Source organism: Nilaparvata lugens, chromosome 9, assembly GCF_014356525.2.
Source record: "Nilaparvata lugens isolate BPH chromosome 9, ASM1435652v1, whole genome shotgun sequence".
NCBI classification, from domain to species: domain Eukaryota; kingdom Metazoa; phylum Arthropoda; class Insecta; order Hemiptera; family Delphacidae; genus Nilaparvata; species Nilaparvata lugens.
Window position 1 is genome coordinate 21,572,396 of NC_052512.1, and position 22,499 is coordinate 21,594,894.

The window sequence follows — 22,499 nt, forward strand, 5'->3', positions numbered from 1 at the left end:
ATAAAAGTCTTGACATCTACAAGGACCGGAATGAAGATGCCAAAAGTTGGATGGAAGTTGAAAAGAAATAGTCAATAATTGCTGGGAATTTAAAGTGATATTCAATGATTTGAACCTGATAAATTGAATTGTTAAATGACAACTGAAATTTAGTGAATTTTCCTCCTATTTTATTGGGTGATGAGTGGAGATGATTTATGATTTCATATTTGGATTTATCTTTTCATAGTTCAATATTTTTTTGGAAAACTAGAACTTTTAAAAATTATAAATGTTTATGTTTAAACTTCTCAGGTGTTCAAAAACTTCTTGAAACCTCTGCCTGTCCCTTTGTGAGGCAGGAGTATTATTATCGTAGTACGTACTATATAATCATATGATAATGGAAAGCTATATTAAAAACAGCTATAACTCCCTTGTTTTTGGGTATTTTTGAAAATGGGACTTACGCTCTAAAGAATTTTGGGTCACTGTATCCAAGTCCAAAATCATAAATCTTTAAGGAAGTAAGACTTTGAGAAAAAGTGATGAGTCATACTTTGAGCAAACGTCGGCGTAGTTGTTCGATCTGTCAGCTTATTCATAAGATCCCAATGTGGAAGCACAGGAGAGCTGCAAAATATGAAATATGATCTTCCGTAATATGATCTTCCAGGAGCGAGGACTCTGCCGTGTGAAACTGGCCGTAGGCCGTAGGGGAAAAGACGTGACAAACAAGGTTCCTGGCTAGGAGTCACAATGTGAAAGACACGATTTGACTCAATGTACTTCGACAAAAAAACGTGAACACTGTTCAGTGTTCAAGTTGCACGTCTCCTATCGTGTGAAAGTAGCCTAAGTCTATCTTGGTGATTTTCCTGCATTTTCTGCTGTTCCTTAGATTTTACAAGAACTAATCGACAGAGACTGTTCATATTTATTAAACATTTTCATCTAAGGTCTACAAATGTTTTGTTTCTTTAGTGAGGTACACGTTTTAATAGCAGTGGAGTAAGATAGGAGATCAAAGTTGCCGATCCTCTGTCTTGTCAATGCCTCCTATACACGGTAGCTGATACAGGTTTATTGATCTAATATTAACTGTTCATTCTCATTTGAAATAATCAATTATGTTTCATCAAGCAAGATATTATATTTTTCAATAATTTCATAATAAATTTTTATAGTTAAGATGAAATATTTTGTAGAATAATTATCAATTCCACATTGTTGAGAGACGATATGGCAACAGAGCAATCCGAGAAAGAGATAGCACTATCTGCTTTGTTGAATGATAGACAAGGATAGCAATTCCATTGATAATCAAACACTGCCTTTATAACGTGGATCTCACTATAGTGCTTTGGAATTGAGCGAAAAATGAGCTTGAAACTTTTACAGCGTTTTCATCCCTTTTCAATGCGTTTTTGTATATTTCTTGATTAATTTTTATATTGAAAGGGTAAGATAATTATGCTTTCTATTTTCTATAAGTGCTCTACATCTTTTCTACTGTCCAGTACTTCTTTTATACAGTACATTATTACATTCTGAAGAACTATAGTGAGGTCCATGTTATAATGGCAGTGTTTGATTAACAATTGTATTGCTATCCTTGTCTATCATTCAACAAAGCAGAGAGTGTGTTCTCTTTATTGCTTTGCTCTATTGCCAGATGGTCTTTTAAGAATGTAGAATAATTAATTAACAAAATATTTCATCTTAATTCTGATTTTATTGAAAAATATAATTTCTTGCTTGATAAAATATAATTGATTATTTTAAATGAGAATGAACAGTTAATACTACATCAATAAACCTGTATTATCTACCGTCTATAGAAGGCATTGACAAGACTGAGGATCGGCAACGGTGTTTCCTATCTTTCTTCACTGTCATTATAAGGTGGACCTCACAATAGACTTGAATACAAAAAAAGATTAGTTTCCAGGAAAACCTCTTACTTGGTTATTCATTCGACAATCTTGGAATGCATTATTTTCATTTCGATGACTCACTCACTTTTCTAACTTATTTGAAACTATTTATCCATACTCTTTGACTGACTAATTATGAATGGTACTTTTGATTCTGTGCAGATGGCTTGATATGGGTTGAAGATCCTGATCCCGAGGACAAAAAGTATGAGTTATTGGGACGGAGGTGGGTTTAATCAGAGACGAATAATGCAATGCGTCTACGATTCTGTTCCCTATAGCAATATTGAAATAGGGTCTGGGAAGTGCAAAAACCTTTGCTAAGATATACCGATGTGAATTAATGAACAAGTGGAGAGTATAATGCATCGTTAACGGTATCTTTTCTCCATGGTTCAACTTATCTTACTGAGTAGCGTGGATTTTCTTTTCTACAAGACAACGATATTTGTGCAAACTTGGCTCGATGCCAGGTCTGGCTTTGAGCCAAGTTTGCTCAAACCTCTGTTCACATGACACCAACTTTAACACAAACCTGTATTATAAACTAAACCATCTATAAATTCTATTCGAAGTCTTTGAACTTGAGATGAATTTATAGTAACTCAAGCCTCCTCAACCTCATCCACCTACTCCTCCTCCTCATTACCTTATTCCTCCTCCCCCTTCTCCACCACCATCTCCTCCCTCCTTCCTCCTCTTCTATCTACTCCTCCTCCACGACCTCATCCTTCACTTCCTCAACCCACCACCCCTACTCCTACTCATCCTTCACCTCCTCATCTACTCCTCCTTCTCCCACACCTACTCCTCCTCCTCCTCCTCCTCCTACTCACCCTACTCATCCTTCTCCTCAAATTATTACTCCTCCTCCTCCTCAACTCCACCTCCTCCTCCACCTTCTTCTTCTCCTCCTCCTTCTCCTCCTCCTATTCTACTTACTCCACTCACTCCACCACCTACTCCTCCTCCTCCTCACCCTACTCTTCCTTCTACTCCGCAACTGCTCCACCTCATCCTCTTCCACCTCCAGCTTCTTCTTCACCTTATCCTCCTCTTCCTCAACCTACTCCTCCCTCAATCCTCATCCTCTCCTCCTCCTCCACCTACTTCTTCTCCTCCTCACCCTACTCCTCATCCTGAACCTACTCCTCCTCCTACTCCTCCAACTCCTCCTCCTCCTATCACTTCTCCTCCTTCTCATCAATAATAATAATAATCAAGAGTCCTGGTTATCAAGTGAAAAGTAAATAACTATATCTAAAGCATTACTATAGAGTGGATAAGATAATTATTATTATGCATTAAAAAATCTTCCTTGTTTTGAGTATTAATTGACCTCGCACATATTTAATTTGAGGGTGCTGAATCCGAATCTGAAATCGCGAATTCTGTATCTTCATTTTGGAGCGATTTGGGTTTTGATGGATAGATGAGACATAATCGTTTCCTAGAAAAATTGACGCAAACCTGGCTGAGATTGATCGAAGAAAGCACAAACCTCTAAACATCAGGAATTTACAACGATCTCCCGTCTACACGGCTCGAACTTAGCGCAAATGTGGCAGGTTTGCGCTAATATCGTTGTCGTGTAGACCGGGCATTGGCTCAGAGCTAGGGTTACGCAAATCTGGCTTTGAGCCAAGTTTGCCCAAACCTCTGATCACACGACACCAACTTTAACACAAACCAGTATCATAAACACTAAACCAACTATGAATTCTGTACGAAGTGTTTATAAACTTGAGATGAATAGTAACTCAAGCCTCCTCCTCGACCACCTCCTCCACCTCCTCAACCCTCCAACCCTCCTCCTCTTCCTCCTTCTACTCCTCCTCCTCCCCCACCTATTTCTCCTCCTCCACTTACTATTACTCCTCCTGCTCCTCCTCCTGCTCCTCCTCCTCCCTTCCTCATCTTCCATCTACTCCTCCTCCTCCTCCACGACCTCATCCTCCATCTCCTCAACCCTCCACCAGCATCCTACTCCTCCACCTCCTCCCCCACCTACTCCTCCTACTCCTCCTCACCCTACTCTTCCTCCTCCTCCTCAACTCCTCCACCTCCTCCTCTCCCTCCTTCACCATCACCTCCTCCTCCACCTACTCCTTCTCCTCCTCACCCTACTCTTTCTCCTCCTCCTCCACCTACTCCTTCTCCTCCTCACCCTACTCTTTCTCCTCCTCCAACTATTCCTTCTCCTCCTCAACTCCTCCACCTCCTCCTACACCTCCTCCTTCTCTTCCTCCTCCACCTACTGCTCTTCATCCACCCACTCCTCCTTCACCTCCTCATCCTCTCCTCCTCCATCTACTTCTCCTCCTCCTCACCCTACTCCTCCTCCTCCATCAACTCCTCCACCTACTCCTCCGCCTCCTCCTCATTCTCATCCTCCTCCCACTTCTCCTCCTTCTCCTCAATAATAATAATCAAGAATACTGCTTATCAAGTGAAGAGTGAATAACGATATCTATTACATTACTATAGTGTACCTAAATGAGATATTCATTATCCATTTAAAAATATTCCTTGTTTTTGAATACTTTTAAGAATTGACCTCGCGCAAATGCTATTTGAGGGTGCTGAGTCCGAATCTGAAATCGTGAATTCTCTATCTCCATTTTGAAGCTATTTAGATTTTGATGGATAGATGAGATATAATCGTTTCCTAGAAAAATTGACACTAACCTGGCTGAGATTGTTCAAAGAAAGCACAAATTTGGAGACCAAGTGAAGTAGCCAGAACTTTCTGAAAGTTGCAAACAGAATAGGTAACTCAGTCCCATAGACAATAGGGACCTTTCAATCTTCGGCCAGGTCTCTACTGCCCCACTGTGTGTGGACTCTTGTGTATGGTAATACTATTACAAACTAATTGGGCTCTGGGCTGGCATCAGTGGTGGCTCCATTGGGAAGGGGTGGGGGTCATGAGCCTTCACCTCGCGGGAGCTAAGAGAATATTATATTCCAAACAGGGCTTTATCAATAGTTGTTATTTGTATATCTAGAGTGAAAAGTACCGCTTTTTCTCCCCGAGGGGAAAAGTTTGAAGCTCGTGGTGAAGTCGAGGGCAACAATTTCCCTGATGGAGGAAATTCATTTTTCACTCGTGATGTACACAACATTTTTCCTCAATCTACATTTTTTTTATAGAAACTGCAAATCAAATAAATTTAGTAAGTTACGTTTTTGGTGACAATGTTCTCTTCTACAACAAAACCTAAAATCTAAAACCCAAAAACCAGTCGTCTGGTTGGCACTGCCGATTGCGCTATCTATCGGCAAACGGTTTAACAATTATCATCTGGTTGACTATCAACAATGGCTGACTCCAGTTCGTGCGTTCCAGATTTGAATAACAGATGAAAAATATTTGTTGGCTGGTATCTATATAATAAGAGAGAGTAGGGCTGTGTGTGTTCGTGTGTTCATTTGTTCGTTCGTTTGCATCAAAACATGTCAATTTGTGGATTGCATACCGGAAAAACGGAAATGATTTAGATCTCCAAATTTTGCACATAGATTCTAAAAATATCAATCTCGTGCACCTGGAAGCCCAAATTTCAATTTCCTTCTAGATTTTTCAGAATTGATGTTCAAATTCATCCATGCTACCGTACATGAAGCTCCATAGGCTACATTGTTGAGCCCTAAGTGTGTTTTTTTATGAGGAGGTTATAATGCTGTTACAAGACTATCATTTTCGAACGGCCGTGTAGCTCAACGGTAAAACGCTAGCTTACAGAGCCATGGTTCCTCGGATCGAATCTTGATGCTTCCCAATTTCTTTGTTCTTAATCTTTTCCCTCAAAACGATTATAATCAATTATTTTTTGAAGGAATTTGTTTTCATTAGAATTGAACTTGGATTTTATCAAATAATTATTTTTAATGTAAAAAGTAAGATTGGGAAAACTGACGGACTTTTTTGCTCGAAATCCCCTCCCCCCTCTAGCCCCTCGTCCATCCCTCCTCCCCTTCCCTCCGCCTGTAGGGTGGGGGGTGTTCTAAAAATAGATTTCCCCTTCCCCCTGCCCAGTGGTGGTGAGGGGGATAGAGAGAGAGAGATATATCTTTCTCTCTCTTTCTAAAAATAGATTTCCCCTTCCCCCTGCCCAGTGGTGGTGAGGGGGATAGAGAGAGAGATATATATCTTTCTCTCTCTTTCTAAAAATAGATTTCCCCTTCCCCTTGCCCAGTGGGGGTGAGGGGGATGAAAAGAGAGAGATATATCTTTCTCTCTCTCTCCTTCCCCAGGTGAGGGAAAAAAAAATTTCCCTTTTAGGAGGAAAAATTCCCTCTCTATAGTGACAGATTGAAGTGAATCCATATTTCTACATCTAATGCTATACTGACAGATTGAGGTGAATGCTAGATGAGGGAAAAAAATCTCTTTGAGAGGGAAAAATTCTCTACTGTCAAATTAAAGTGAATCCATATTTCTACATCTAATGCTATACTGACAGATTGAAGTGAATCCATATTTCTACATCTAATGCTATACTGACAGATTGAAGTGAATCCATATTTATACATCTAATGCTATACTGAAAGATTGAAGTGAATCCATTTCGCTCTAATGCTATACTATGATGCCAGACTCACTTTGAGAAATTCCTTTGGTGTCAGATTAAAGTGAATTCATATTTCTACATCTAATGCTATACTGACAGTTGAAGTGAATCCATTTCGCTCTAATGATATACTACGATGACGGGCTCAAGAGAGAGAGGAGGATACGGCCCCCCCTCGCTTCTCACAACCAGCATTACTGCTTTCTCCTTCTTTTACTCGCTCCATCTCTTTCCCGCACCCTTCTAAATTCCTTTTTTTGCTATTACGAAAGGGGAGTAAAGGAGACAAGGATCAAGTTCCATTTTGATCGACCGTTCCTATACTGTCAGATTAAAGTGAAATGTTTCTCAGCAGCATTACGAAAGGTGAGTAAGGAATCTAGTATAAGTTTTATAATGGGTCATATTATGTTTGCTTTCCAACTGACAGTCAAGAGTTCAATCAAACTGATAATGAATGTGTAAAAAAATTGAGCTCTTTTGCTGTACAAACATGGCAGTCGTTTTTTTTAAGTGATTTCTCCGACAATATGTAAGTATAATTGGAATGTGCTAGCATATCCAAAAATACTTACACATTCTCAGACCTATTTCACTCGGGACGGAACTCAACGTCTATAGTTACCATGAAACTGTCTTCAGAAGATACGATTTCCGCTCACATTTAATTGCCATGAACGAGAATTAAAACTTCTGATGTTATTCTCATTCAAAACCACTGAATATTCTTTCGGCAACTTGATAGTATGTTTAAAGTCGGCTTCACTATCAATATCGATAATTTTAAGGTGAATTTCACCATTATCGGCAAATGTTACCTTTGTTACCACAAACCAATCATAGGCATAAAATTCAAAACCCCAATCAACTACTGGATTTGCATCTACAGACAACTCATTGAAACTTGTGCAGTCAAAATAGTTAGACATCATGTTGTCACTTCACCTGTTTAGAGTAAAGTGACGCGTGCATTCGCTCGCGTGTGGCTCATCTAGTCACATCTGCTCTGCTCCCTGTGAGGTCCCTTTCTAAGCTCGATAACTCCTGCACCGAAAACCGTTACATGAAAAAAATGTCTAAATCGATTTATGTGACAAGTGTTTAGTCGTTAAAGTTACTTCACACATCCTTTAAAAGATTTATCGATATACTCGAAAATGTCTAGGGTGTGAAATTTGAAACTATAGGTCTGTACTTCTCTCTCACACAAGTGTTTATACAAGATTTATCGATATACTCAAAAATGTCTAGACTGAAATTTGAAACTATAGGTGTTCACACTCTCTCACACGTGTGTTTATACAATCAATCACAGTCGTCTAGACTGAAACAACATATCGTTTACTCTCTCTCACACAACTCATGATTTTATGTTTTCGGGCCCAATATAAAGTCTTTATATTTGACCAAATCCATTTTTTCTGTAATAATTTGCACTACCTGATGTTCGGAAAGGTTATGATCCTTTGCCTCAATCCAATTCATATGGAAAGACACCTCGGCATATTTTGATACAATGTCAAATGCGATTCTGTGGATGAATAGACCTAGGTACTCAATGGATGGAGCCGAACATTGCAGTCTCATGACAGTACCCTCTTCCGAATTTTTAATTGCCTCAGCTATTTCATCACGAATGCTTTTCACAGCATCTGCCATCTCGTTTTTCTTAATAAAATCTCCAATATCATTTTTAGTTGCATACTTTTCTGCAATTTGATTAATTAGAATAGCAATAGCATCTTTTGTAATAAACTGCTCAATACCCTCCATAATATTAGCTTTTATTGCACTCGCCATTTCAGATAATCGTTTTTCAAACTCTTCCTTCGATAATGAAGAACTAATCAATTTCTGCAAAGTAGATTCTAAATATTGCTTATCAATTGGTGATGGTTGTGTTCCATTTACTTTAGTAAAAATTTCTGTACTAAGTTGTTTCAATTTAGTATTGAGATAGTTTCTGTCCAGCACCTCCAAATTCTTAATTTTATCTGATACGGCTTTTAATTTTTCATCTAAATAAGCCTTATCAACTTTATCATTGTTAATACTGAGCAACTGAGATGAAAAGCTGTCTGTTAAAGTTTTCACTTCTCCTAAAGCACTCTCTAGAGTTTGAGTTCTCTCTCCAATAGCTTTATTGATATTAGCACTGAAATTTTGTAATGTACTTAGAATATGTTCTCTTTCAATTATGCTCACTCCAATATTCTTTGTATTTTCCGAAACGAGTTTGGTTATTTGCGAATCTAAATAAAATTTCACAGCTTCGCTGATTCCTTGTTGATTTATCGATTCGATTATCTTCTGTGTTATCGAGTCAATATCACACGTAAGATTAGCAAGAGCTCCGCTAGCACTACCCGTATCAATTCGTCCGAATCGATGTAGAGTCATCGTGACACTAAACAATTAATTTTGCTTCTTTTAGCTCTTCAATTATAGACACAATTTCCACATCATGCCCACTGTTCCCACTAGCTTTTGAGGAATAGAGTAAATTTAATCTTTCCACTAATTCGTCAAAATTATCAAAGTATTGATAAATTCTATCATGAGAATTATTTTTTGCAAATTTCAATAAACCCCACCCCTTCTTTTTACTAAGTTTTTTACTGGGAAATAACTTTTGAATCATTTGCGATTTAATTCCCTGATTTCGTTTAACATAGCCTCTTCGATCTAAATGTATACCTGTAAGTGTTAAGATTTTTTTATACTTATCCAGATCTCTCTCATTATAAAGATTTGAGTTTGGTCTCGCACTGAATAATAACTCAAGTAGACCGTGTGTTAATCGAAATCTTTCACTATCAATATCTATATAACCGTTATCGAATATTACTTGCTGATTTCCAATATAATACACGTCATCTTTAGAATTATATGAAATTCCATAACTGATTGAATTATTCAATTTTTCCGCATGAAACGTTTTTAGATATTGTGACAGCACATTGTCATTTCTGCTAGAACCAAGTAAACTGTTTTCAAATTTAGTTGAGCTTAAAAAATTGTCTGTTGAACTCTCATAACTCTGTTCATCCCCCTCTCCATTATCATCAATTTGCATACTCTCTTGTTCCTCTTTTACTTCTTCCTTTTTTGGTTTTACACCAGAGTGTGAGAATTTGTTTTTCCCCAGTTCAATTATGGGCTCTATCAACGGGGAGAGCGTTTTCCTATTATATTCCTCCGATCACTTTTCAAAATTGACTAAGCTTTTATGCTTCTCTCTAATTACTTTTCTCAATTTCTCAATCTTTTCGATTAAACCAATGTTCTTTCTATTCAGCTTCCTGCTGCGTGTTTTAGACAACATGACTGCACAAAGAATTAATCTCTACTGAACGGTAAGAAACGTATCGAGCGAATCTCGGTACTTGCCACTATTAATTCCACACTCGGTCATAATAGTTAGAAAATTATGAGGTTTATGATTCCAAACTGAATGACAAAGTTTAACGAAATCTTTATAAGAAATATCTGCTCCAACATGATCTCTGTGAATTAATTTCAGACTCAATAAATCTACCTTGAAGATTATAATCATATTTGCATTGTCCCTAGTGAAATGTTTCTGTGTAGCTCCATAACTCTGAATTAAATATGCAGTGTCAATATTACGATTTCGACCCATGGTAAAATATTCTCTTATTTGAGGTACTTGATTAAGTTGGAAGTCATCGAATATGACAAGAGAAAATTGTTGAATTTTGTTGGGGTGAGCTATAGATTCCGAATTGCTGTTTATATGAAATTCAATACCCTTCATTTTTGAAAAGACTTTTCTCAAAAACAAGTACTTATCTTGATACTCGCTCTTCGTGTGCAAGTATATAGTTTTAAATCTTAACCCATTCTTTGAAAAAATTAAATTAAATAGTAAATTGGTCTTGCCACAACCTGAAGAGCCTATTATAAAGATCCTTGCATTATGTGGTAATAACTTACCATTTTTACACCATGTTGGCATTTCTTTCTCTCTTATAACATTGTCGAAATTTACTATCGGGATATGACTCATGTTAGTCACGTGTACAGCATGTGATCTGATAAGGAACTAATCATTTTTCGTAAGTTATCAAGGAGGAGGTTGTGCGCAAGACACCACATGGCTGTGTATAGCTTATCACATTGGGATGCAAGCGACAGGTTCTCGCTATCCCCTTTCAATGCACTGATAGAAGTTTCTCACTTCAATTCCCCCTCTCTCTCCCGCACCCTCTTCACGAGAACGCATGTGTTTCTTAAGCCTTAGCAAATAAAACTTCAGATTAAAATGAAACTGAGAAGCATTTTTTTGATAGAGACGTATTATATTTACACCAAATCTTTGTCATATTTACACTGAATGGAATGTATTTGCAATAGATTATTTACAATAAATGTACATGATATTTACAATAGATTATTTACAATAAATGTACATGATATTTACAATAGATTATTTACAATAAATGTACATGATATTTACAATAGATTATTTACAATAAATTTACATGATATTTACAATAGATTACAAAAGATTATTTTTCATCTAATAGTTGATCCTTACTAATATAACTAGGCGTTGAAAACCCAATCCATTTCACTAACAATCCTTTTTTATCACGTTTTAATATTTTTTCAATCAAATACACTTGTCTCTCCGATTAATTTAATTGTGTTTTTTAATTTCTTCTGCATAAAACCTACCACTAATTACTTCTCTGTTTAGATCTCGCAAGCTATACGTTACAGGTTGAGAAGGAAATATAGAATGAATTACAAAATACTCTGCGCTCCAGTTTATGTTATAAGATTTATCGAAAAGAACCCTTTTCTTTGAGATTCGTACAACATCTCCTAGCTTAAATTTCGGTTTTGAATTTTTCAATTTATATCGTCTATTGGATGCAGAATTCAATGACATTAAAACATGATTACGATCTTTTTTCCCCACATCTTTAGGTTTCATTCTAATGGATGAATGCATTGTTGCATTATAATCTCGAACTAAACTGTCTAGTTGCGATATCCAGTTTTTGGTTCCATGTTCAGTTAAATATCTATAAATTTTTGCTTTAAGTGTTCTATTAAACCTTTCAACTATGGAGGCTTTCTTATCACTAAAAACATGATAATGTTTAATACTATATCTATCTAATAATGCTTTAACTTTTAAATTAAAGAATTCTGTTCCTTGATCTGTTTGGAACAGCTTAACTCCTTTATTTTTGGAAATAATTGGCTTGAGAGCGTTAAATACAGATTGGCTTGTCTTGTCTTTTAATGGTACACAATATGCAAATTTTGAAAAACAATTAATAACAGCTAAGATATATTTGTAACCCTTATTAAAACGTGATAAACTTGTCATCTCAATGAGATCAGCTTGAAGCAAGTCTTTTTCACTTTTCAACTCATATTTGCAAGTGGGATAGTTCACACGCGGTACGCTATGAAGCTCTAAAGCTAACTTAGATCTAATAATATTCATGATATAGTCAAATCAGTGGTGTCGGATGATTGTCATGGGACATACTGAGCAATTGTTAGTATGAAGACTTCCTTACTACTGTTCAATCAATTTCATATGTGTACATACTTAATCGGACTAAACCGACCTTCATATATTATTCTAACTTACATATAGCTTTACAACTAGAGTAGCTTGGTTTAATTCAATAAATCAACAACATAGAAACATTATACAGCATTTATTTTTTGTCAATAGTTATAATAATTTTGAATTTATTTGTAACTTACAACTAATACATTTATTCCTTAAACCACTACAAGTATTACAATTAATTTTCACATTCAAAGCTTTTAGTATTTAATAGTTTTATTCTCTCCTCAATTAACGAGTTCATCATAATTTCTGTAAAAAAAGTTGAAGTTATAGTTTGTACAACATTGCTGATTCGCCACACATTTTCATAATTTCAAATGTAAATCTTACACTATCAATGTTTTTATCTGTTAACCTATCATCAATGAAATAATACATTTGAATATTCAACCAACCTAATGAATTACAATAGCAAAATTCAGGAATTTCCTTTAATTCACATCTTCGATGTCTATCAACTATATTCTTATTTATAATATAACATACGCTTATTTGTTCTGACTTCTGTTCTTCACTTTTACCAGGTTTCATAAATGTTAAATATTCCTCAAACGTTAGTCCTTCTTTCCCGAAATTATTCAATTCTAATATTGTTTTCTCAATAAGTTCGAAATAACAACATCTATATTTTTCATCGATTTTATTCGAAAAATAGTTCTTATCAAATGAAATTGAATCCATCTCCAATCTGAAATTAAACATAATATGCTATCAATCTTGTTCTAGCCCATTCTCATCTGCAGAATCTCGTAAAAAATTCCAGATAAGTTCATTTAATTGTTCTTTTGTTAAAAGTTTTTTTTTTCTGTTATACATTTTTTAATTTTATCGATAGAATCTTTTAGATGTGCACACACACATCTCCATGAATCGGGGAAATCTTTTTCCCTGTAAGCATCATATGATGTACCGTATAAATCACAAACTGAAATATGATTATAGTTATCACTATGCCAAACTCCTAATTTTTCATAGTCTCTCACAAATGTTAGATATTGTAGATTTGTCCATCCTTTTTCTGCTAACTGGTCCAATAATTGCTGATGCGTCTCCAATACTTCAGTTAGTTCACAACGATAACTTTGTATTCTCGCCATTTTTTCTAAAGAAACAGAATCATATTTAGCCACAAATCTTGTTTCAATAATTCTGTATGACCTTATTTCTCTACTATCTTACTATAAATACCACTGCATTGATCTGCATTCGTTCAGTTCGGTAGTGTCAACGGTGCAATAAACATGGATACTTCTAAGGTGTTTAATGTACCTATGCTCCGTGGTAATAAAATCAAGCCTAGCAATGAGCGGTTTGGTTTGTGGCTTCTATCAGAAAACTTGTGTGATGACAACCTTGTGACAGACATTGGAAATATTGATTACACTGCTGGGGAAGAACTGTTTGTGCAGGATGACTCTAATCTTGTGGCTATTACAGAACCACGTGTTGTTGGGGGAGAAATTCGAATTTTTTTCACCTTGTGGCACGCTCTCGCTCGCACGTGTCTGGAACAGAGAGAGAAACGTATGCTATATAAACACAAGCGATGAGAGGAAAATTATCATTTACATCAGAGACATCAGAGACTTCACGCATCAAGATGAGTTCTCCATCTTCAGCATCTTACATCCTGCCGGATAGCCCACCCCCGCAGCGTGTGCTAAACCACTGGCAGCGCAAAGCTGCCGAGTCCTGCGCCGCCTCTTCTGCTGCCGCTGCCGCCTCTGCTGCCGCCTCCGCTGCCTCCCCTGCCTCCTCCTCCGCCTCACCCCTGAAGAGACGGGGAATCTTCGTTCAACGAGAGAGGGGTGAGGAGATCGTGATTCCGGACAGTCCTCTGCCGCAATCTACAGCGCCTACCTGGGCGCCGCGGCATGCGGTGCTGACAACGCTGAGCAACAAGATCAAGCAGAGACAGGCCAAGAGGAAACTAACCTTCGAGGAGGCTGAAGTCAGCGGCGAAGAGGAGGATGAGGTGCTCACTCAATCAAAGGTTAGTTTCAACAAATATTATTATTATTATTATTGTATTAACATGTAATGTACACAAAATCTTTATAAAATGCGAATTTTTAAAACTAATTTCTAATGGATAAAATCTCTTGCGTGCATTACAAGTCATTACTGATTCTTATACTGTGAGCGAAGACTGAGCTATCAAATTGTGCTATCAAAACAATTCGTACAACGATCTCATGATGGTTGCATTGAAATTTGGATAAAAATGAACATGTAATGAACTGAAATATTGATTTCGAATAATACATTGTTATTTGAATTATGAAAAATGCATTCACATGCATAAACTGTTTATAATATTTCGTGTGAAACAAAATTATTGTTGATAAAAATGAACATGTAATGAACTGAAATATTGATTTCGAATAATACATTGTTATTTGAATTATGAAAAATGCATTCACATGCATAAACTGTTTATAATATTTCGTGTGAAACAAAATTATTGTTGATAAAAATGAACATGTAATGAACTGAAATATTGATTTCGAATAATACATTGTTATTTGAATTATGAAAAATGCATTCACATGCATAAACTGTTTATAATATTTCATGTGAAACAAAATTATTGTTGATAAAAATGAACATGTAATGAACTGAAATATTGATTTCGAATAATACATTGTTATTTGAATTATGAAAAATGCATTCACATGCATAAACTGTTTATAATATTTCGTGTGAAACAAAATTATTGTTGATAAAAATGAACATGTAATGAACTGAAATATTTTTTGAGTCAATTATCTAGCAATTTGAATTGAGTCAATTATCTAGCAATTTGAATTGAGTTCAAGTAATCGGAGAATTTCCGAGTTATTACTTACTTTCAGTTTTGAATAGTGAATCTGTTGAGCAAGTTCTCCCTCTCTCGTATGATTTCATAACCTGAAACAAATAAGAGTCTAATGAAATATTTTTTCAACAGAAACGTGTGGTGGATGAGGACAGCTCCATAACGCCTCTTTTGCGGGAGGAGGAGAAAGCGGAGAACGAGATGGACGTGGAGACGGAGGAGTTGCTCGCGATTATTAATCACACAGAGAAACCGTGGACGCCTCTCCGGCAGTTGGTGGAGAACACGCCGTACCCCATCGTGGCGGTACGCCAGATTACCAACCAACATGGTCGGCGCGTAATATTAAAAGTGCATTTGACAGCTTCTCGACTGACAGACATATACATGCCGGAGAGGTATAGCTCCATTTTGAGCTCAAAAGACATTGAACAATTTAATAAAAATTGCAAATCTCTTTGTGAAGCATGTTAATGCTTTTTTAACTGACATAAATATTGTTAAGTGCAAAATTAGCAAATTTGGCATTTGACAATATTTATCTCGGTGAGCATTAACATGCTTTACATGTTAATATGTATGTGTATGTGTAATAGATCAATAAAATGTGTCCATATTTGATAAAAAATTGTTTTCAATTCTTACCTGTTGTTGTTGATAAGTTCGTAATGAATATCACACAGAAGAAGAAGAAATGCTTCACCTGCTCTGTTGTGAATGATAATTCAAATAAGGTGAGCACGTCTTTTATAGTTTGTTGTGAGCATGCTCACTAGTCTTTTCCGCCACACACACACACACACACACACACACACACACACACACACACACACACACAGCTGTGCAGGCAAGCACTGACAGCTTCTCGCTCCCTCCTACATTAGCACGTGCTCCCACAGATGTGGGTGGCCCAGCATCATTTCTCCCCTTTTCAAATCACATTCACCTTTCAGATTTGAAATAATATTCTTATCATTCAAGCAATGTATCATAGCAATATGGATTCACTTCAATCTGTCAGTATAGCATTAGATGTAGAAATATGAATTCACTTCCAACTCGATTTTTATCCAATTCAAGTTGATGTAGCATAACCTCAGTTAATGTTCAACCATTGAGTTGAGAGGTAATGAAAGAAGCAGAGTTCGAGAAAAAAGCAGAGTTCGAGGAAACAGGGTAAAGGAATCTTGAGTTCAGCAGCAAGAGTTTTTAAAGGTGTGACAGGTTTGGCAGGTAATGTGACATCAACTATTTTAAATAAGGTAATTGATAACCTTGGGGAAGAATATCATATTCCGGGATACGAGTACTGCGGACCAGGAACAAAGGTTAATGAAAGGTTAAAGAGAGGTGATCAAGGTATAAATTCGTTAGATAAAGCTTGCAAGGCCCACGATATAGCCTATACTCAAAATAGCGATAATAAAACTCGGGCGGTAGACGACAGAGCTCTAGCAAACGCTGCATGGGACATTTTCAAAAATCCTCAAACACCCCTTGCCGAGAAAGCACTTAGCTATCTTGTTACAAACGTTATGAAAGCTAAAGCAGAGTTTGGTGGGTCTTTGAGAAAGAAGAAGAAGAAGAAGGGGGAGAGGAGAAGTTATAGTAACGATATTAGACGCAAAGCTATAGCTCAGTTGAAAAAGCATATTGCAGGAAAAGGATATTTTTTGAAGCCTTTTCCTCAAATAACTAGTGGTGGCAGACTTCTACCCCCAGCCCCACCAGCATCATATGGAGTGAGTTTATTCCCTCAAGTTAAGAAACTTAGAACAACAAAGAAGAGTAGGAAGAAGAAGAAGAAGAAGACATGAATATTGAAGGAGAATTGAGTAATTATGATTTGATTGATTGGTCGAAATTATTACAGATTCAGCTAAGAGGCATATATATGCTAGATGCATTACCCAAAAAAATTCTAAAAAACGAGAATGCCATTGTGAATTTAGCAAGGGAAAGCGAGGATGGCACGCATTGGGTAGCATATAAGAAAGTTGGTTCTAATGTTTGGTATTTTGATCCAATTGGAAATTTACAACCTCCATACGAATTGGACAAATATTGGAAAAAAGAAAATGGAGTAAATATATTTTATAATGTAGAGCATATGCAACCATTAAATAGCGATTTTTGTGGTCATCTCACATTATTGTTTCTTGCAAATCAGTTGTAATTAAGTGTTTGTGGTGAACACACAAGATGGTGATTATTACATTACGATCTAACACAAGTGATCTCTATGAACATTTACAAGAAATTATAGAATTGGATAAAAATCGTGAATGGGAAATTGGATTGACTAATTTTTCCAGTTACAATAGTATTGCAAACATTAACAAAGGAACAAATTCCAGCTTCAAATATGGTGATAGATTAATCGAGTTGGATACTGGTGCATATGAAGTTGAGGATATTATAAAATCTTTAAAGAATAAATTGAATATTGATGACAAGAAGAATAAACTTATTATACGTGCAAACGTAAATACTATGAAGATTGAAATTCATTCTGATAAACCCATTGATTTAACACGTTCTGATTCGATTGCTAAGATACTTGGTTTTGATAATATTGTTTTGCAGCCAAATAAATGGCATTATTCCAAACATTTGGTTAACATAACAAGCGTTGACAGTATTGTAGTTGAGTGTAATTTAGCTTGCGGCAGTTACTCTGAGGGAAAACAAAAACATATAATCTACGAATTTTTACCAAAGGTTCCTAGCGGTTATTTAATAAACGAAGTACCATCACCGATTATTTATGTACCTTTGAATACACATCAAATTCAAATTATTAATGTAAAGGTAACGGACCAGAACGGATCGTTAATTGATTTCCTCGGAGATACAATTACAATTAGGTTGCACATACGTGAAAAGTAATGGGTTATCTTATTTTCAACCCACGTTCGAATAAGACCAATCAAGTCATTAGAGAAAGGAACGCGATAGCGACAACACCTAAAAACAAACGTGCTTTGTCGGCTAAAAGCGCGAGAATATTAGAAAAGTTGGGTTTTATAGTCGATTGGCGACATGTTAGGCGGGGGAGCGGCAGCAATTAGTGAAATTCTGGATGTGGAGACAGACCTTCAGTTTTATAATGATATTACTAAATTCCAATTTCACACTCATACAGTTTATTCGGGACAGGAAATAAAAAACTCTGACGAGGCACGTATTGGCATAAATTCTTTAGATGTCTATTCTTTACCTTGTAAATCATTCATATTGATTGAGGGAACAGTTAACTGTACAAAACCGGGAAAAGAGCCAGCCGATGCACCAGTTGCAGCAGACTATAAATTAAGCAGTAACGTAATCGGCAACCTTTTTGACGAAATACGATATGAATTAGCAGGTCAGCAAATTTCTAAATCAAGATTGATTGGATTAACATCCACAATTAAAGCTATATTGGTGAAAAATACTCTCGATAAAAACACATATCACTTGGCTGGTTTTGACAGAGCAGGATATGAGCTAACGGATAATACATTCACTTTCTGTGTTCCGCTGAAATTAATCCTCCCGTTTTTTGAAGATTTTCAAAGAATAATTTTAAATTTGAAACAGGAACTCGTCTTATTGAGGTCACCGACAGATCTAAATTGTGTTGAGTCTCAAAGTGGAACAAATGTTAGTGTGAAAATTACAAAACTGCAATGGCGGATGCCCTACATAACTTTAGAAGATCATGTAAGACTGAAATTTTTGAGACTGCTCGATGCTGACACTCCACTGAAATTAGGTTTCCGCCATTGGGAAATTTGTGAATTACCAAATTTGCAAAATTCACTTAACCATTCTTGGGCAGTTCGTACCACATCGAGTTTTGATAGTCCAAAATACGTTATAATTGCATTTCAAACTGATCGTAAGAATAAAATTAAAAAATCAATATCTAATTTCGATAGCTGCAGTATTTACAATGTTAAAGTATATTTGAACAGTGAGTATTATCCATATGAAAATCTGCTAGGTAAGAAGGAGGTTTTATACCGGATGTTCTTGGATTTCGCGCCCTCGTATTATAATCATTCAATCAATAGCGAACTCGGAACAGAAATCGATTTTAAAACGTTTTGTGAATCAACACCGCTGATTGTTGTAGATTGTTCACACCAACCAAGTCATTTGAAATCATCGACAGATGTTCGTATTGAAATGGAATTTAAAAGTGCAGTACCTGCAAATACTTCCGCCTATTGCGTTTTAATTAGCGATCGTGTGATGGAATACACACCTCTCACAAGCATGGTGAAAGAAGTTCAGTAATTTTATTGATAGAGCACGCCGCCTATATAAGGTGTGCATTCTGCTCAATTCAGTTCATTATCAGTTTCACCTTTGAACAGACAACATGTCCTATTCTTTGTGTTCTGATATTTTGGACAAGCCACAAACTCGCTCTATTGGTATTCAGTGCGATCTTGATAGTTTCTATTATGAAGCATGGTGCAGTACACCGAAGCCGCTGGGGGTGGAGGAGGAGGGGAAACGAGAAGAGAAAGACGAAGGATTCGAGGGTACACCGAAGCCGCTGCAGGTGGAGGAGGAGAAACGAGAAGGATTCGAGGAGTCCGCCACCGCCGCCGCTGAGGAGAAAGACAAAGCCCGCGAGGTCGTCGAAGAGAAAGAAGTGGACAAGAAAGCGAGTGCAAAAATTGCTACGGTTGATCTTCACTGGTTTAAACAAGATTGTAATCAAATTATTGTGAAAGAACTTGCCATAATTGATCAGTTTAATAATTATATTGTGTTCCATTTCAAATCACCATTTGCAAAGACAGAATTGAGTGCAAAATTGTATAACGATGTAACATGGTTAGAACGTCACTATCATAAAATAAAATGGGAAGATGGAGATTTAGAATACAGTGAGTCATTAATACGTGATTACCTTGCAGCTTATGAGAAAATTTTCACAAAAGGAACTGAGAAAGCAAAGTTTTTAAGAAGATTGCATAGCAACGTTCAATGTATACCAGAGGATTTTCCAAAACCTGATTTCAGCTTTTTCACTAGTTCATGGTGTTATGCTGCGTGCAACATTCATAAAAATAAACCACATTCTCGCTGTGCTTCATTCTCTGCTCAACATTATAATTCTTTGTTGTTTAAAAATATGTATCAAACAAATAATTTCTTGTGCGAAAACAATCGAATGCAAAGTATGAAAATGGCTCCAATGTACACGAATTCACAGAAAAGAAACTTTGCTCGTTATGGATTCTTCTACAACGGAAAGGATCTACAGTGTGTTTATTGCCTGCATGCATTGAGACTGCATAAAGCGCGTACATGTTGTCTATCGTCAATTGATGAAGAAAGACCGCTTAATTACTCTATAATAGTTCCTGCATATACTTAGTTTTCTTCATTCGCTCAACAACATGGATCCGAGAAAGTGGTTGGCTGCTGACAACGAATTGGAAGTGAGGTTAAAAAACTGTATTGATTGGTACGATGAGTGTGAAAGTGCAATTAGGAAATCAACTCCTGAAAATTATAGTTTGGCGAAGCAATTGAAAGACATTTTTCCAAGCACGGTTAATTTAAATGATATAAGAGACTATCTATGTTATTATCGTCCTCATAATTTGTGTATAGATAAGCTAATTAGAATTGAAGATGAAATTATGAATAGTTGTGTCGAAATGTGTAAATAAACATTTTCTGCCTTCAAATGATTTTTCATTCCGATATCCCATTCACGTTTTTTAGTTTAGTTGCTGCTTAGAGCTAGACCAGACAACACGTGTGGGGTGATCTTTAGTACACGAGCAGTTATAACACGTGCATCTCATCAATTTAGAAATCTTTCCCCCTCATTCGAGACACGTCAAACATCTGCGAGATGCAGTGTTATGGTTTTTCAAAATTCAAAAAATTATCTCGTCTCTTGTTGTCAATTTCATTTAATGAATTTGATTCAATTGCGAAGAATATTGAATTTTCAACAGGATGTCAAGATGTTGATTTACCATTAACAAAAACAGAAAATGTACACTTTTCGATTCTATCTGAGATTTTCGAACTGCTCAATATTCTAGACAGCGGACATCTACATTATGATTGTACAAATGATTCGTCATTATCTGTTGTTAAAAATTCCGATGAACTTTGGAAATGCTTGTACGATATTGCAGATAAAAAATGTAAAAGAACTTAGATCAATGTAGAGATTTATAGCATTAGATGCGAGAGAATTTCTCAATTCAATTAGATGTAGAGAGAGAGAGAGTCATTGACCTCACTCTGGATTTGCTAGTATAGAGTAATATGGATTCACTTTAATCTGTCAGCAAAGGAATTTTTCCCCCTCATCTATACTGGGAGAGAATTTCTCAATTCAATTAGATGTAGAGAGAGAGAGTCATTGACCTCACTCTGGATTTGCTAGTATAGAGTAATATGGATTCACTTTAATCTGTCAGCAAAGGAATTTTTCCCCCTCATCTATACTGGGAGAGAATTTCTCAATTGATCCTTATCTCCTTTACTCGCCTTTCGTAATAAAGAAGGGTGCGGGAAAGAGATGCCACGAGTAAAAGAAGGAGATCTCTCTCTCTTGAGCCTGTCATCGTAGTATATCATTAGAGCGAAATGGATTCACTTCAATCTGTCAGTATAGCATTAGATGTAGAAATATGAATTCACTTTAATCTGACACCAAAGGAATTTCTCAAAGTGAGTCTGGCATCATAGTATAGCATTAGAGCGAAATGGATTCACTTCAATCTGACACCAAAGGAATTTCTCAAAGTGAGTCCGGCATCATAGTATAGCATTAGAGCGAAATGGATTCACTTCAATCTGACAGTAGAGCATTAGATGTAGAAATATGGATTCACTTCAATCTGTCAGTATAGCATTAGATGTAGAAATATGAATTCACTTTAATTTGACAGTAGAGAATTTTTCTCTCTCAAAGAGATTTTTTTCCCTCATCTAGCATTCACCTCAATCTGTCAGTATAGCATTAGATGTAGAAATATGGATTCACTTCAATCTGTCACTATAGAGAGGGAATTTTTCCTCCTAAAAGGGAAATTTTTTTTTCCCTCACCTGGAGAGAGAGAGAGAGAAAGATATATCTCTCTCTTTTCATCCCCCTCACCTCCACTGGGCAGGGGGAAGGGGAAATCTATTTTTAGAAAGAGAGAGAAAGATATATATCTCTCTCTCTATCCGCCTCACCTCCACTGGGCAGGGGGAAGGGGAAATCTATTTTTAGAAAGAGAGAGAAAGATACATCTCTCTCTCTCTATCCCCCTCACCACCACTGGGCAAGGGGAAGGGGAAATCTATTTTTAGAAAGAGAGAGAAAGATACATCTCTCTCTCTCTATCCCCCTCACCGCCACTGGGCAGGGGGAAGGGGAAATCTATTTTTAGAACACCCCCCACCCTACAGGCGGGGGGAAGGGGAGGAGGGATGGACGAGGGGGTGAGGGGGGAGGGGATTTCGAGCAAAAAAGTCCATCAGTTTTCCCAATCTTACTCTACTGTAAAATTTTGCCACCAGTACAAATGAAATGGACATAGTCTTCATGCTGTATG

General features: G+C 36.6%; 1 protein-coding gene across 2 annotated transcripts in view; it reads left to right on the plus strand.

Annotated features, from left to right (window-relative positions):
• Positions 1 to 22,499, plus strand: part of LOC111052006 — a 469,556-nt gene that overhangs the window by 310,880 nt on the left and 136,177 nt on the right. For both annotated transcript variants that reach the window (XM_039435624.1, XM_039435625.1), the window contains exon 25: positions 2,079 to 2,142. In XM_039435624.1, coding sequence (XP_039291558.1) covers positions 2,079 to 2,142 — 64 coding nt within the window. The remainder of the gene's footprint in view (positions 1 to 2,078; positions 2,143 to 22,499) is intronic.